The 18,813-nt window shown below is 33.4% G+C and overlaps 1 protein-coding gene across 2 annotated transcripts in view; it reads right to left on the bottom strand.

The window, feature by feature from the left end:
- LOC150075219 (tetratricopeptide repeat protein 21B-like) overlaps nt 1-18,813 on the bottom strand; it is a 272,286-nt gene that overhangs the window by 73,132 nt on the left and 180,341 nt on the right. For both annotated transcript variants that reach the window (XM_090389257.1, XM_090389256.1), the window contains exons 27-29: nt 12,540-12,621; nt 10,561-10,711; nt 7,748-7,909 (exon numbers count right to left, since the gene is read on the bottom strand). In XM_090389257.1, coding sequence (XP_090245383.1) covers nt 7,748-7,909; nt 10,561-10,711; nt 12,540-12,621 — 395 coding nt within the window. The remainder of the gene's footprint in view (nt 1-7,747; nt 7,910-10,560; nt 10,712-12,539; nt 12,622-18,813) is intronic.

Consider the following 18,813-nt stretch of genomic DNA (forward strand, 5'->3'; position numbering starts at 1 on the left):
TATGTCACATTAATAATGGTGTTATGATATGATGGTTTTGAATATTTTTACTGCTTTTAAAACAGTAAAACTCGTATTTAAATACCAGAATATTCAGCGCATACTGTTTATTTAAAAACTATTTCCATTCTTTAACAAAAAAAAAAGATAATTCATTTTTCTTTAAAATTAAGGATCAATAATTAAGATAAAATATTTCTTTTTATTTCTATTCTATTCTGTTCTTAATTTACTGTTTTGTAAAGCAAATAAATAATTTAGTCTATGTACAGGAAGAAAAGCACAGATTTGTGGCTTTTGACAAGGCAAAACATGTCAAATCAATTTAATCTGTATTTTTATTTCTTTGTAATATTTTCATTAAATAATTAAGACTGAATTAGTTACAATGAAACAATTATGAAATCTAGTTACAATTTAGCAGTGGCTTTTATATCGTTTAATGAGACTTACCTCCTTTTACTGCAAAATTTGATTCATACAGAAAAGTGACAAAATAAAGTTGAAAGAAGAATTAGCATTAGCATTAGTAGAGACATATAATGCAAGAAAGCAAGCTTATACAGTACCAGCCAAAAAAAAAAAAAAAATAAATAAATAAAAAACTTCCCATTTCACCCATCCATTTCGCTGCAAGTTTGTCCAGTTCTTCCTTGAATTTATTTAAGTTATCAACTTCCACAATGACAGATGGAAGTTTATTCCAGCAATCAACCACACTGTCTATTCTACAACTCTTTCCTCAATTTGAATTTAAGCCCCCTCAAATGTGTAATCTCAGAAAGAGGAAAAATTCCATTAGTAATGTGCTTGCTCAAACCATTCAAGGCTTTATACACCTCAATTAGATGTTCTTGCTGATGCCTAGTCTCTAGACACTGCAATTTGCAGAACTTAAGCCTTTCTTGGTAAGAGCCCTTTCTTTAAAAATTAAAAGAAACTTTTGAATTTTCTAGAAAAGTGCACACTTTTGCAGTTCATCACTATTAAAAAATAAAAATTGAAAATACAAAGAAATCAAGAGTCAAAAACAACTGACTTTCATGATGTCCTCAGTTGGTCAAAAGTTGGAAAGTAAGAATTAAATGTCTCTCTTTAACTGCAGATTAAGTCCCATGATGCCTCATTTTATGTGCAAACTGGAAACTTTATGTGATTCAATTGCCATATTTTGTGAAAGTTCAGCAAGCAACTGAATATTAAGAATATTAATTTTACTAAAATTTGTGTTGAATTTACCTGTGGGAAGTGACATTTGGACATTTTAGTGGAATCAAATTATTATTTCTTTAGGGCAAAACAAGTTTAGACAATATTACTAATTAAGAATTACAACTGAACCTGAAATATTTAAACTTAACTTGTGAACTACTTGTTAATACATTTAAAAGCAGTAGAAACTGAATGAAAAACAATAAAATGGTGGTCCCTACACCACGGACCTTCCCTTTGAAGTTCATTATGGGCATAATGCTCTGCAGTAAATGGCATCCCCAGGTATTCTCCACACCCACACTTAACTGTCTAATCTGAAGACTGTAACATAACTCACTACTCCATAAGTCCTTTTCCACTATTTCATGGTCTAAGAAAGAATGAACAATGGACACCACTGCAAATGGTATCTGTTGTAAATCATGGTATGAATAAAATGTAATGCAATCAAATGATATCCCAAATAAAACACTTTGATATCAATAGAAATGTCACATGGTATAAAAGTTGTATTTTATACATCATTAGGTATCTGTTCACTAGTGTGATTTGGGCTTGTGAACAGCAGTAGCTGTAACATGAAAACCTATATTGTGCAGCTCCCTATGGACTGTAAACAAGCTTATGACACTCCTGTGAACATCTAGAGCTCCAACATAACATTTCCAAAGAAGTTATTTGATTCATTCTGCTGCTTTCTTCAGGGATCAGAAATTCCTATCCATCAGTTTGTTTGTTTTTTTTTTTGCTTACTCATCCATTTCTGCACATCTTTATTGCCCCAATCCTATATCTTTTTGGTACATACACTGCTATACATGATTTTGCAAGCTTAAAATATGTGGCTGTCATGTGCAATTACAAATTGCTGAATATGGGAGCTAATGATTAAACCCCTTTGAAACTCAACAAGATCCTTGTTGGAATTCATTTTACACCGGCTCCTGTTTTGTGTACATCTTGTTTGTACTGAAAACTCTCAGTACAAACAAGAGAAGTGTCTGAATAGTTTTGGTAGTGTAGTGTACAAATTCACTAAGAACTGACTGGGTTGCTATGGCATCCTTTAATTACTATAGAAAGTTATACCTAACACAGTTAACTTGATATAAAAAATAAATATGGGAAATCTGAGAACTGTGTTGTCCACTGAATGTATATATCTATATATATATGCTTAACAGTGTGAGCAGAAAACATTCTCTGTAAATTCACCATGTGTCAGATAGCTATTTCAGAATAAAAAAAATTAATAATAAGTACATTCTTTCATTTAACACATGGAGAAGAAGTATTTATTTTTCATTCAAAAAGTGTTCTTCACCATGTAAATCCCATTAAACCAATCTTTTTTTTTTTTTTTTTTTTTGAGATGGTTGTGATAAGTGAGGTTACCACTGAATTACTTCAAATGCAAATAACACCACCCCACCAGGTAACAAATAAGTATTATTTTCAAGATTGAAACAGAATGCAATTCAAATAATTCACATCATATAAAACATTAGAACCTATTTTTATTTTAAAATGCAGAATATGGAATCATTTCTATGAAAAAGTAAGTACTGCTACTACTTTAAAGTAACAGCAATTTTTCACAGGTAACTTACATGTTCATGTTGGATTTATTTTAATGAAAATTTTTCTGGTATCCTTTGATTCAACGTTTCTTTCTGTAAGTAATATTAATTAATCATTCCAGCTTTTTTGGGCATTACACACACACACACAACAGGGTATTTCATAGCATGTGGGCTGTACTTGCAGGATCGATTCAGACCCTGAAAACAGTGAAACAGGACAAACATGCATCTGATTCTGAACAGTTACAGAACTATGGCTGTCTGAATTTAAAAAAATGGCTATGGCATTTTTGATGGTAAAAAACAATAAAAGTAATACGAATGAGCAAACATATACTTAGTATGAATAAACACTTTACTAGATAGGTGTTAGTTTTTTCTTATTATTTTTTACAATTGAAAACTCTATTGCCATTTTTAAAATTCAAACAGTCATAGCTCTCCCATAACTGTTTACAATCTGACAAATGTTTATATAAACCTTTTTTTACTGTTTTCAGGTTGTGAATTGATCCTGTAAGTGCAACCCACATGTTAATAAACAATCTTTATACTGGTAGGACTTTCTTTTTTCCCCATAATAATAATAAATTAGTGGAATGCAAATACAATGAGGGGACGGATGGACCTGAGATTGGCTAAATACAGCCTTCATTGAAGAGTTCTTTAAAAATTTCTCTAGTCATTAACAGAACTGAAGCCCAAATTCCCCAAATGGCTGACTTGTGGTGAAACCATTATACATGCCATAGAGAACTCATTTATCATACTACACGGAAAAATTATAATAGGCATAATACAAAACCCTTCATGACAGGTGATAAATAACTTAACTTCAAAATGATGTTCAAAATTTACATGTCGCATTATATAATATGTATTAATTTAGAATCAACATTTTTCAATGCTAGTTTCATGAGTTCTGGCTGGAAGAACATCAGAATTAAAAGGTTTTCTGGATTCCAGTTTCTAAAAGCTGGCCTTTTTATTAATATAACATGTATCAGTGTTTTAATCATCTTGTATTTTAATCAGTATGCATATTCCTTTGTATCAGTATTTGATTTATTTAACTGGAATATTAATCACAAATGAAATTTTTTTTCTGGGAAATCAGAAATAAATTCATTAGCCACATGGAACTTGGCCAAAAAAAATTATGAAAAGCACATTATGATTTTGAAAAAGATAACATCCCAAATGTGATGTGTAAGGGCATGTATGTTTATCTACATAGTACTGGATTAAAAACTTTTCTTGCTTCATCCTATATCTCACAAATCCAAATTAGTTTTTACACAGTTATTTATTTAATTAGTGTTTTAACATCTGCCTAGTCAGCAAACAATTTCATGTTTATTTTGGGCATAAAATACTTACCTTATGCTTCTTACATGGCTTCTTATAAAATCCACTTTAAAAATATATATTTTTTAATATATATATATATTTGGAAATAAAATCAAATCTTCCAATGTCCCTTTCCCCACTAATATATTCTCTAAATGATTATACACTATTTTTTATTTTCATTTTGATATACTACAAATTAAAAGAAATAAATTTCTGTTAGCATTTAATGGATGCCAGACGAGTAATAGCATCTATGTTTCTTGTGCTTGACTTCCATACTCACATGGTGCCTGTGAGACACCAGTGACGGCTGTCTAATCTTAACGTACAACTTTGGTTTCACCAACTTTGTGGGAACTAAATGTAAACAGATGACAAAAACAACACAAGATATTTATATGGTGTCTGGCAAGCATCACATGAGCACATGTTTTAGGTAACTAATAAAATCTCTTAAAGTACCATATAAGAATTAGTCTAATGGGAGAAATAGCGCAAAAGCTTAATTTTCAGTACTCACCTCAATTGATCTACTTTGTTATATGATGTAAAAGTGGAATAGGATTAAAACTAATTAAGAAATTTGGTTAAAATTAATAAATAGAGATGGAAACATTAAAAGATCTGTGATTAAAAGTAACCCGAGAAGAAGAAGTGCACATCTTATTCCTGGTTGTCTTGTATAAAATATTAAAGTGAAGGTTAAATATGGCCAAACAGCATTTAACCTTCACTTTAATATTTTATACAAGACAACCAGGAATAAGATGTGCACTTCTTTCTTCCCGGGTTACTTTTAATGTTTCCATCTCTATTTATTAATTTTAACCAAATTTCTTAATTAGTTTTAAACCTAATTTTTACACCATATAACCACTTTTACATCATATAACAAAGCAGATCAATTGAGGTGAGGGCCTCCGTAGCCGAGTGGGCAGGAGCGGGAGTGCAGTAGCACACGCTCTTTGAATTAGACCGGGGTTAAAGCCCCTGACTGCTGAATACGGTCGATCTGCCAACCCGCACTGGAACAGCGTGGCAGATTATGGTCCATTTCCCTCAGCATGAATTGTTGAGGAGGCTACCACCCTGCAGTGGGTTGATAATGGCTGCACTTTACTTTTTACCGAAAATTAAGTCTTTATGCTATTTCTCCCATTAGCACATGTTTCAATTCAGGGGATGAGCAACCTTGAAAATTGTAAGGAATATGATAAAGACATTCTGTATTACTATAATCGGTTCCTCTTGTTTATTTTTGTTTGATATTTTGTAACTGAATTTACAAAATCATAATTCAGAATTAAAAGGTTTACAAATAATAATAGTAATAGAGGCATGTGATGCAAAAAAGCAAGCGTATAAAAAAAAAAAAAAAAAATATTCACACAACCATTTCCTCTAACAGTTTGTCCAGTTCCTCCTTGAATTTATTTAAGCTATCAACTTCCACGACAGATGGAAGTTTGTTGCAGCAAGTAACCACCCACTGGCTAAAGGCAAATTTCCACACATCTATTCTATAGCTGTCTTTCCTCAATTTGAATTTATGGCCCCTTAGGTTCATAATCTGAGCAAGCGGAAGAATCCCATCAGAATTCAACGTGCTCAACCCATTCAAGGCCTTATACATCTCAATCAGATCACTCACAGGTGCCTAGTCTCCAGCCACTGCAATTTTCAGAACTTAAGCCTCTCCTGGTAAGAGGACCCCTTCGTTCCCCTCACCAATCTTGTTGCCCTTCTCTGTACACACTCAAGCAAATCTACAACCTTCCTAAAATGAGGCCTCCAGACCTGTACACTGTACTCAAGGTGCGGCCTGACCATTGCCTTATACAAAGGGATAATCACCTCCTTTTCCCTGCTAGCAAAATTCCTGTACATCATTGACAAAACCCCATGACCTGCTCTGGCAGCTTATCTGCATTGCTCAGAAAACAAAATTAAAACAAAAAGGTGTCTCAGAGACACCATGTGAATGTATTTGTTCCACTTAGGGTGTAAGTAGTGGTGGTTTATGTCTTCAGCTGTAGCTGTTGTTGTTTGGGAAATTTTGGCAAACTGATTAATTTAATCAGAGTGCATTAGTTCTTATGGTTGATCACATAATTTCTGTACAAATGTGTGTTAGTCCACTTCTCCCTACTTTATTCTTGCTTTACTTTTTCTCACTTCTAATTATTGGAGAGTCCCTCTGTTGATTCTCCTCTATTCTATCCATTTACCTCCCCAGATCCCAAACTTCTCCCTCTGTATTCCTCCTTTTACACTTCATTTTTTTTTCAGGCACTCTCAGGTGTTATGCCCTGGGCTTGCCCAGTAGGAGATAGTTGATCCTGGCCGCCTCCACATGGTGGGGATGGGGGGTGGGACGTAGTGACCAGGTGTTACTGCTTCTTACCTGCTAAGAGCCAGGCACCGGCTGATAACATAACAACAGAACACATCATAACACTTACACGTCCAACACACTACATACAAATGGCCGGTTTTGGCATAAGCTTCAACACAAAAAGTACAATAGCGGCTTATGGGGGGAACCCTGGGATCCGCCATAACAACACATGAATATCCCTGTAAAAATGTGTCTTCACAGGCCAATCTACATGTGTGAAGGCTGAAAAAAAAAAAAGCTGGAATAGCTCATGGTGGTGGGTTCTACTCCTCCTGTCTGAGACTAGTTAATTACTGCACTGAATGATTAGGCCTTTGAGGATTCCTCCAGTCTATAACAAAATTTAACCCTAGGCAGCTTCCAAACAAGTGGCAAACCCATTATATTATCATGAAGAACAAGTTTCTGCTTTTCAGTTTATGAAACTGACCATTAAATAATGGTCAGTTAAAAAGTTGGTAGTAGATGTGTGTAGTGAGTTCCATCTTCATAAGCTCATACATGAATTTTGAAAAATACATTTTATGAGAAGGTATACTTTCATGAAGTATGCATCTACATATTCATGTTTTATTCATATATTGTAGTTAAGAAAAGTGATTATTTGGGTTATCTTTAATTTCAATGGGCAAATCAAAACAATTGATCCATTACCTGTTACCTTGGTGTACTCTGTACCAAAAAACAGAAATATTTACAATATCTATTAGAATTACATCAGTGTGAATTTTAGTATTTCTACGGAATGGTATTCACTTCCAATCTGCAGTATTAATTATTTTTTATTGGAAAAGTATGGCTGTAGAAAAAATTCTTTATGACACCATGTTCAACAAAAAATACCCTTTCCTATGTTTGGATTTTTTTTTTTTTAACTTGCTACCCTGAGATCTGATCATAAGGTAGTTGGATTTTTTTTTTTTTTTTGGATAACAAGACTGTTGTTACTAATGATGTTTTTGATTTTAATAATCAATATGTAAGTATTAAGAACAAAATTTTAAAGTTTAAATTATTTCTGTCCCTCCCAAATAAAAACTGATTGGTGAATAAAATATACTAGCACCTGCCGATGGATTTGAATTTGAAAAAAACCAGAAAGTGGGTTAAACAGTCACTAAATTAAAACACATGGTTAATCTAAAACACAACTTATAAAAAGAATATGTTTACTCTCAAAACTTAAATGAACACTTACAATTCTTCTGTTCCTGTTGAATCAAATACTTCACCTCCTAAGGTTTCATTATCAGGATTAACACAGATCTCAATCATGTGATAGGTAGCAATCTGTCCCCATTCTGGATCATGTCTGGCCTTATTAAAACATTTCATGGCACCACTAGTGTTGCTTGTGTACCTTTGAAAATATGAAACACATAGTAAAATGTTGTTAATTATTTCTGATGGATGTGTTTGAATTTGAAAGGCATGTTAAACATGTAGGTGTTAGTTATAAAAAAAAAAAAAAAAAAAAAAAAAAAACACTTCTCAGAATGGAAAGTTATTTGTTATTTGGTTTTTAGGAGCATTAGCAACTAAAGCCATATTTCTCCGGGGATATACAGTGGTCATTCCCTGACCTTTCCGCATCCTCCATATTTGGTGGTCATGGGCTCGAACCCCGGTCTAATCAAGAAGCATGTGCTATGCACTGCTGCTCCTGCCCACCTGGCTATGGAGGTGCCGCAGAATGGAAAGTAACAAAAAATTTTTGAAATAACTAACTGCTTAACTGGGCTTTTAATAACTTTTGATAAAGGATTTTTAAAAATATGAATAAATTTGTACAACTACTGGTCATAAATAACAAAGCCCACATGTTTTGGTATAATGTTTCACATCTTCCTCTTGCAGCTTATAACAAAGAAATTAAGAAAATAAAAGCTTATATAGTTTCTCTTTCACACCTGGGGCTACAATTCACTTAGATCAGACTTATTACATCCAAAGTGCTCTCTTCAAGTTGTAGTTCAAGACGATAGCTGGGGCTGGGCTCATGATTGATTGGTAGGGAAAATGTACTGTGCAGGAGTCTGAAGATGCCCAATGTTACACTGTTGTGGTTACACTGCTTTATGGTTGTGATCCTTTCAGACTGATGAACACTGAGCACCAACTCATGTGGCATCATGGCAGAGAAGCAACTATGAGCATAGTGAGCTGCAATTTGTATTCTGTGTTGTGGTGGTGTTAGGGAACTTGAGGTCTGCTGTGGATATTTCTATTTCTAATCAGTCAGGTCAAAAATCTTTACAGCTGACCTCATGAGAAAGAGGGGGAAGAGTGAGCTCTATGTTTCTGTTAATAGCCTGGCCAAGTTGCACAGCTCAGTTCTTAAAATCTCTCCTTCTACTATTCCACAAATTGTTGAGCAGGTTAAACAAATTCCCTTGCTGATACAATGCAAAACAGTGCTGCTTCACTTGCCATCAACGTTTCCTACCCAAACTCAATTTTTTTGTAATTGGGTTATCAACTAAGAGAGAGAGAGAGTGTGTGTGTGCACACGCACGCTTGAACATTAAATATATACAAAATATTTAATTTTGAAATACTACACCAATAAATAATAAACACAAAAATAAACCAATCGGCCATACAAGAGACAGAGAGAACAATAACTCAGCAGTCATATAACTTGTATTACTATACAGATGTTTAGTGAAACAGAATTTAATTATCATCAAAAATAATAATTAAACATTTCTTTGAGTGATTCAGTTCCAAATGTAATTGTTTATTAGTTTGGAAAAGTATATACAGTAAACTTCCATTATAGCGTTTACATCCAAAGTGCTAGACACTAAAAGATACTAAACAGCACTATGAGGACTTCATTTTTTGGGGTTAGTTTTCATATTTCATCAACTTTTAGTAGAAAAAATTGATTTTTAAGTTGTTTTTTTGTTTAACAGTGTATATGAAACAATAGTTGTTATGTAATTTGAAAGCCTGCACACTACTTATGCTTGCTTTTTTTAAAGCACCTTTAACCTTTTTTCTGCATGTAATTAAAGAATGAAATTAAAAGATTTTATTAAATTAAATTAAACACATCTGGAGTATTATAAACATGACAATTGTAATATTAATATAATAATGCTATAGTTTATGAGTTAATTAGCAATTTTTTTGTCAATTTTGAAAATGACTTCCGAACATTTCTTACTGATGCTAATGTTGAATGAATGCACACACAAAAAGATACTGATTGCCGCACCAGGAAGGGAAGTAGATGAATAATGTTCAATTTAAAAAACAAAAAAGCTAAAGTGAATGTGGGAATGCAAAAATAAATGACTAGACAGTTGTAAAGGGTAGCAGTTCTATCTTTAAAGCTTTGAGTTAAATACTGTATGAAATAAACAATGCTACTTGTACCAGAAATGATTCCTTGACTTTAGTTTCTATCATCCTTTCTCAAAACTAAAATAAATAGGAAGGAAGGCTATATGTGCATTTATTTCATCTTGGGACCTTTAAAAATGTGATATAAGCAAAAAACCATTTTAAACAGGAATGCTATAGATATTTAAAAATTGCATGACACTTTGGATTGACCATGGGGGTCAGAAGAAAAATTTTAAAAATGAAATAGTACTACAAGCAAGAGCTTACTGTATTAGATTATAGGCTTTACTTTTAAATTTGATCATGCAGAGTTTGTTAATTATATACATTTAATTAGTCAAGATTAATTAACTGGAACACAAGGTGAGTAAGAGGAATAGCATATAATGCACAAAATAAATACCAAAACATCATTTTGTTATATTCTGCCAACATGGAATGTTTTTTTTTTTCGACATTCCATATGTGAAGAATATAACATACCTTAACTTTTATATCCAGTTTTAAATCTGCACTATTTCATTTTTAATATATATACTTGTATTTCAAGATGACAGTTCACTTAAGAGAATCTATTTAAAAAAATCAATCCCCTTCTCTCTGTTTTCTGATTCACTCCTCCAAATATAAAATATTAATTAAAATTCAATTCTATACCACTCATAAAGTCCTTTGCAATAATTGAAGCCAGGTTCTAATACAGATCTAGATGAATATTCTTCAGCTTTTTGGAGATACTGAGGAACCTCACTGAGCTTACCCAAACGTCTAACAGATTCAATAAACCTTGCTAATGCTCTGTAGTAGTCTGCAATAATAATTAAGAAAAAATTGTTCTACATACTAAATAAAATTTTAACTGTACACTGAAAGAAAACTGTTCTAAAACAGGTGTTTGCAATTTTATGATTACTGCTAAATGGAAATGAGTTAGACTACAATAAAGCTAGGCTAATATCTAACATCACTAATTAACGTTCATCCACTTCAAATTTTAACTATACTTCTAATCTAAATTAAAATTCTCTTTTAATTTACAAGCTTACAGAGTATGTGGACTTTTGCTCTTTTTAACTAAGGTTATCAAAATTTAACACTGAAATTATATACATCACTTCAGGTTTCACTACAGAATATATAAAGCTAAAGACTTCTTTGTTTGTAAAAACAAGTATGACATGATCAATTTGTAGAACTGAGAGTAGACACTGTGAAACTTAAGCAATATTGAAAATAGGGTGAGTTAACCGTAACAGATTGCACAGCACAAATATCAATGATTTTAATATAATAATACATCATCCATCCACTTGAAAATGCAGCTGGCACATTTTACATTTTAATAATCATATATTAAAAAAAGGACAACTGCCAATCAGCCTAATAATGAGACTACGAATTAAATAATTAAACATTACAAAAATGTATTAAATAAAAAGAACATTTATCAAAGGCAACAATTTATATTAAAAAATTGCCCGAAGAAAATATTTTTAGAAGGCTGAAAAATATATTTACTGTTTACATTACATTGACAGTGACTATAAGAGGTACTGAAGTCTATCCTTCTTTGCTCAGATGCTGACATTAAAATATCAGTTGCTTGAGCAAGTGTACTTATTCATCTGTTAGAGTGTCCAAAAAAAAGACCAGAAAAAGTTAATAAAAAACACAGAGGTGGTGTGTTTACCTTAAAACTGGATATTTGTAGAAGACTTAAAAAAAAGATGAAAATCATAACGAACTTATGAAAAAGTATGATCATTGGCTTTTCAATAATTTATGATATAAAAGCAGAATTGGTGACAAGCTTTTGATCATAAGAAGTGTGAAAAGAAGGGTTAGCATACTTGTATAAAGTATGGATGCAAATGAGAGCAATGCCAGTTGGATGAGCATTACCCTTATAGTATAGGTACCCATCACTTAGCCAAGTGGAAAATTCCAACAGATGCCTAATAATTGGGCTTTAGATGCCTAATAGATACCTATTCAAACCCACAAAGAAAATTTTGTATACAAGTTGTGTCATTTTACTGTAAAATTGAAAGATAGGTTTTTATTTACAGATGAGATTAGTTATTAATATTTAGTATAGATCTCAGGCAATTTTCTCTTTAATTAGTGCCAGCCAGAGTAAACCACAGAAATTTAAAAATAATATTGAAGGTCGCTAATTTTCAGCAAGATTAGAAATGGGTGTCAAAAAGTATAAAACTATTGTCACATGATCAGTCTTACAATTTTGCAGGGTTATACATAACTAAACACCATCTTATAATTTTTCTAAAACATTGAATCTAAGGGTGGATTTCAGACTTTCTTTAAAGCCATCAGATATAAGAAAAGGTACAATATCACACAAATCCTAATAAGGCATAAAATGTTACAATAACCATATTTTGTATATGGTTGTTGTAACACAGTTTCTCAATTTGTACTTAAAAAATGTTGTACTGCATTTTTTTTTTTTTGCCATTTATAACATGAAAGAATACTATGATCTACTGGTGAAATTTTTCAGAATTCCCTGATATAGAAAACAGGCTTACAAGTAAATCTATTGTTAATGGATTTACAAGTATATTTAAAAAAGAATAAAAAAAAAAAAAAAAAAAAAAAGACAGTTTAATCACCTGGCTTTCTGTCTAAAAGTTGTTGAAAATGGAACATGGCTGACTCTAAATCAGTTTTGTGAAACATTATGTCTGCCATCATCTATAAAAAAAAAAAAAAAAAAAAAAAAAAAAAAAGGAAAGAAAGAAATTAAACTAGATTTGATATAGAGTACTTCTTCATAAAAATAAGAGTAATAAAATGAAACCTTAATATACTACAAATTGTTATACCAATTTCAAATAAAATATACATGTGCCATGTTACCCCCCGCCCCAAGCTAAATGTAATAAAAAAATGTAGTTTATGACAAATACTAATTTCACAACAGAGGAGAATCAGCTACTTCAGTGGTTTCCAAAGTGTGGGACATGCCCTAGAGAGGAGTTCAAGCAAATATTCATGTTAACAAATTCAATTATTCAAAGAGAATGGGAAGGCAGTGAAATGTTACTAAACTAAGGACAGCACCATTATAAAGTTTGGAAACAACTGAGTTGCTATTTATTCTATTCTGTAGTATATTCAGTTAGAGTAAATATTTATAAACACAGGGCTTACTGAGGCAAACTACTATAGATTCACAATTCCAAACCCCTCCCTGACTTTCTATAAATACAAAAGAAAAAAAAATTAAATAATATATGTATGTATATATACAAAATGTATTTATTGGATCATAAGACACACCCTGTTGGCGCCTCCGTAGCTAGGTGGGAAGGAGCAGCAGTGTATAGCACACGCTTCTTGATTAGACCGGGGTTCAAGCCCGTCACCACCAAATACGGAGGATGCGGAAAGGTCAGGGAATGACCACTGCATATTCCCGGAGCAATATGGCCTTAGATGCTAATGCTCCTAAAAACCAAATAACAAACAAACAAACAAGACACACCCAGGTTTCAGAAGGCCAATTTTTAGAAAAATTATTTTTTTGCATATATCCAAAACACAAAATCACAAGTGCTTACTAAACAAAATATTAGTCTAGTATGAATTTACTCGCAGATTCTCAGAAACTCTGTATAGTCACACTTGTCATTCATTACCAATGTTGTGGTTTGAACTTTCTGTCTTCAGTGTTTGTCATCTTCAGTGCCATGAAGGGCATTACTAATTCCATATTTCATGAAAGACTAAAGTGTCTATAAAGAAGAAGTTCACTGATTTTTTTTGTGATAAAGGATTCATTATAATGAAACATGTGAAAGGCTTCATTCAAATATGCCAGGAAACAATGACATAGCCTAATATGATTAAAAAAACTGCATCCTTTCAATGCACTGATTTTTCCATCTTATTCGTAGTATAGCCCAAATGATGTCTGTGCAGTTTTGTTCACTGTTAAAACATAATGTTTTTTTTTTTTTTTTCTTTCATTTTCTGAATCTACCCAAATATCTGTTTTGTCAGTATTAGTGTAGGGATTGAAAATTTGCCGAATTCATTTACGATTTGCAAGTTACATGTTAGTGTAATATTAGGTTAAGTTAAGATAAATAGACAAATTCTGTATGATCCAGTAAAGTTTTAATAATAAACGATAAATGACATGTAGCTTTCAAGGTTAAATGGACCCCTTCTTCAGCAAAATTCTAAAGTGATAAAGACATTAGAGACAAATTTAACAGATATAGAGTTGTGCATACAGTGATGCGTGCATGATATTAAACATTCAACTACTTAGGATGCTGCTCACTGTTGTTGCACGGACATGTGTGGATTTACTGCCAGCATTTATCCAGTTTCAAGATAGTTTCCTCTAAGATAGGATTTAGCCTTGTGCCCTTGCAGTGATTCATAGTTCTTGAATTGCACGAGATTAAGTTAAGATATTCTCAAGCAGTCCTGGAGTAATTTCAATTAATAAAATCATGCATCAAAGTGACTGACTGGCAAATTATGTCAGTGACCAGAGAGTTACTACTAGAAAAGCAGTCTGCTGACACAGCTAGAGAACAATTAAGTTACATATAAACAATTACCTCTTTCCTCTCAGAAGCAGATGCATACAAAAGTGAGCATCTACTTCTGAGAGGGAAACAGCTACTGTGTTACTGTGATATTTTCAGCAATAGATATTTTTATAAACAGCAGTGAAATCCTTTTCTAAACTAGAAACTGTTTTTAAAATAGCAAAAATTGAACAGAATAATGCAAAGTTGCATGAACTGATGAGCAATTTGTATGTTGCTAAAGTTTGTTATTGGCCACAGTTAGCATTCTCCATAATTATGTGTGGCGCCTCCGTAGCCAGGTGGGAAGGAGCAGCAGTGCGTAGCACACGCTTCTTGATTAGACCGGGGTTCGAGCCCGTCACCACCAAATACGGATGATGCGGAAAGGTCAGGGAATGACCACCACATATCCCGGAGTAATATGGCCTAAGCTGCTAATGCTCCTAAAAACCAAACAAAACAACAACCATAATTATGTTGCAATGTGAAGACATTTCTGTTCAGGACTATTGAGCTGTCTGAGTGCCTAGATGCAAAGAGGAATATGCCATCCCTCCCTCACTATATGAAGGATCCTAATTGCAGTAGTATATTTTCACCCACCTGATGTTTGGACAAAGTTGTCTCCAGACTTCCATGTAACACAATCCATCTTGTGTTGTTCATGACTCAAAGAAGTACATTAGTCTGATTCCAAACAAAACGTAGACCTAATGTTATTTTCTTATGGAAAATAATTTTAATGATGTGGGTTTCACTTACAGAACTATTCCCAGGAATAAATAATCTGTAAAAAAAAAGGAAAAAAAAAAAAAAAATTTTTCTGCAATGCACTTTGGTTCTTTCTTTTAAAGTTCAACTATAGCTTTACATTGCAACTCTATAAACAACTATACCTTCATCAATTCTGTGCAATTCACCTCTATTTTGCAAGCAGTAACATAAACATACCATACAATTTATTTGTTCAGTACCAAAATATTGATACAAATATATTTTATTCTTATTACTAGCTTTGCAGATATAAGCTTCATTTATCTTCAGTATAGCATTAAACACAAATAATTAAATGCAGCATAATGCTAGAATATCTTTGCCCTTCAGCACTCTACAGAGATTTGATTTGATTTGTATTTTATTGGCACATTAGCAACTAAGGCTATAATGTCCCAAGCCTCTACAGAGAAGCACAATAGAGGGATAGAGATGGGGAGGAGCCCTCTGAGGGAAGCACTGTACAGCAAACAGTAAAAAAAAAAAGTATCAAGTGTGATATAGTTACTGTGGATCATAGAAACCAAATTCTATAGAAGCCTGACTATGTGACATTGTTCTCACTGATTTTACATATGTATTTAGGAGGCTCTGATTATGTGACTGTGCTGTACCATGTTGCCTGTTTGTGGTGCTATACTGTAAATTTGTTTTCTTGTAAACATGCCATATTTGGAAGCATGGGAAAATTGAAATGGACTATAAGAAATTGACCATTTTATAGTTTTACTGTTTAAGTAAGGTCCAGTAATGTGTATTATTATAAAAAAAAATGAAATACATTTTATTTACAGATATAATTTGGGTGTTGAAGTTGTCTCCGATACCCATTATATCAAGATTGCACTATATATAATATTAAATAAAATACACTACAATAACTGATAAGTATTACTAATCAAAGATCATAACTAGGGTATGCTTTTATTTTTATAACCATGAAATGATCACTTTCAGCAGAAACTGAAAATAACATCAACTAATATCACCTTTATAAGAGGGAGGAAATGGAGGTGGTCATAATATTCTGTAATGTAGGCACAAGGAAATCAAAACATTCTCCAAAAAAGTTATCCTGTAATTAAAGTATGCTAGAGTTTTAAAGCTCATTCACAATATGTAAAACTTCATTTGTTTATCTATATTATCTAAAGTAGTTGAATAAACCAGACTGTAGGGATGATATTTTTGACTCTGCAGGAATCAGTGCACTAAACTAGTACCAGCATCCTGACAAATTTTACATACAAGCTGATGAACACTGACTACAACTTGTGCAGTGCCTCTGTAGCCAGGTGGGCAGGAACAGCATACCACACGCTTCTTGATTAGATTGGGGTTTGACCCGTGACCACCAAATATGAAGGGTGCGGAAATGACCACCGCATATCCCCGGAGCAATATGGCCTTAGTTGCTAATGCTTCTAAATAACAAACAAACAACTTGTGCAATAACTTCAACTGTCGATACCCAATTTGTCTGCTTTGGATCATTTGATCTAATCTTGTTCTGTCTTCTACTGATGCTGCTGATCCTTAAGAATCACTTCTGAGTAATTCACAAGAACATATAAATTTGCTAAGTGAAAGCATTTATGAAATTTCACTAAATTATATTTAGTGGATTACAGGTAGACACAAAAATAAAAATCCAGACAAATATTGAAGGAAAATCTTGGCCTATTTTGGTGCAAAAGCAATTTTTAAAAGGACTAAAAAGAACAAGAATTTGTGTGCAAAATTTTTCCATTTCTCGATTACAGGAACTTAAAAAGTATGAACTTAAAGCTAACTACAACCATATGGTGGGGGGGGAGGACTGTCGAGGCCACATTATGTCAAGGAGTTGGGCATATTCTTACCATTTACCATGTGTACATTGTATCTAAAAATTTCATTACTTCATACAGCATGCCCTCGCCACATTTTTCTTACTTCTGAATAAACCATGAATAGTCAAACTAATAGAAGAAACTTATCTGTGAAAAGATCTAGACCTTCCAAAAACTTCCTTGTTCATTTCACAAATATACGTGGTCTCAGTTCTAATTTCAATGATATCCAATTCCAATTACAGTCTGCCAAATCTCCAGGTTCATTTCGTGCCCTACATGAAAGCTCACAACATTTGTAAAGCAATTATTAATCAGTCCAAACTAGACTGTGAACAGGCTAACAGTAGAAAACTTGCATCTTGACCAAATTGTAGCTGAGCATTCTCTTACAAAAGATATTGGCCACAACTTCTGCCCATCTCTCCTCCCACCTCTACCAAAATCAGATGGTTCTATTGCCACTATAGACAAAGATTAAGCTGACCTGCTAGCATCCTATTTTACTTCCAACTCATGTAGTGATGATCTTGGTAAACCTACCATTCCCAGCAGCCTCCATTCGATGCCCCGTGTGGTCTTCCATCAAAATAATTCAGAAGGATTTTGATCAATCTTGATGCTAAGAAAGCTCCAGGTCCTGATGGTATTTAGCATTAGTTGAGGAATATGATGCAAGAAAGCAATCTTATATAGCATCAGCCAAAAAAAAAAAAAAAAAAAAAAAAAAAAAAACCTTCCCATTTCACCCATCCATTCACTCCAAATGTTTGTCTAGTTCAGCCTTAAATTTATTTAAGTTATCAACTTCCACAACAACAACAGATGGAAATCAGTTCCAGCAATCAACTACCTGCTCGCTAAAGCCAAAATTCTGCACATCTATTTTACAACTGTCTTTCCTCAATTCGAATCTACGCCCCCTCACGTTCTTAATCTGAGCAAGCAGAAGTATCGCATCAACACTGATGCCTGCTTAAACCATTCAAGGCTTTATACACCTCAATCAGATCACCTCACAGGTGCTTAGTCTCCAGATGCTGCAATTTGCAGAACTTAAGCCTCTCTTGGTAAGAGCAAACCATTCTTCCTCTCAACAATCCTGTTAACCCTTCTCTGTACTCGCTCTAGCAAAGTCTACATCCTTCCTAAAATGAGGTCTCCAGACCTGTACGCAGTACTCAAGGTGTGGCCTGACCATTGTCTTATTCAAGGGGATAATCACCTCTAAATCTCTGCTAGCAAAATTCCTATATATCATTGACAAGACTCCATGACCTGCTTCGGCAGCCCATCTGCACTACTCAGAGAACTTCATATCTAACTGCACAATTGCCCCCAGGTCTTTTTCATTATCCACCACCCTGAATGTAGTACCACATGGTTGGTACATTTCGCTTGGGTTACTGCTACTCACATGCAGAACTTTGCATTTGTCAATGTTAACTTTAGTTGCCACTCCTCAGCCCATCTGCCTAAATGTTGCAGTAGCATACTGTCTTTACTGTCATTAACAATCCTGCCAACCTTTATATCATCTGAAAGTTTGGACAGTAAGCCTGATATACCTTCATCGATATCATTGATAAATATTCAAAACAACAATGGGCCCAGCACCGAACCCTGGAGGACTCCACTAATAACATTAGTCCACGTAGAGCAGTGTCCATTTATTACCACTTTCTGCCATCTCCCACTCAACCATCCCTTTATCCATTGTAGCAACTTGA

Source organism: Mastigoproctus giganteus, chromosome 14, assembly GCF_048544385.1.
Source record: "Mastigoproctus giganteus isolate SK-2022 chromosome 14, ASM4854438v1, whole genome shotgun sequence".
Lineage (NCBI taxonomy): Eukaryota > Metazoa > Arthropoda > Arachnida > Uropygi > Thelyphonidae > Mastigoproctus > Mastigoproctus giganteus.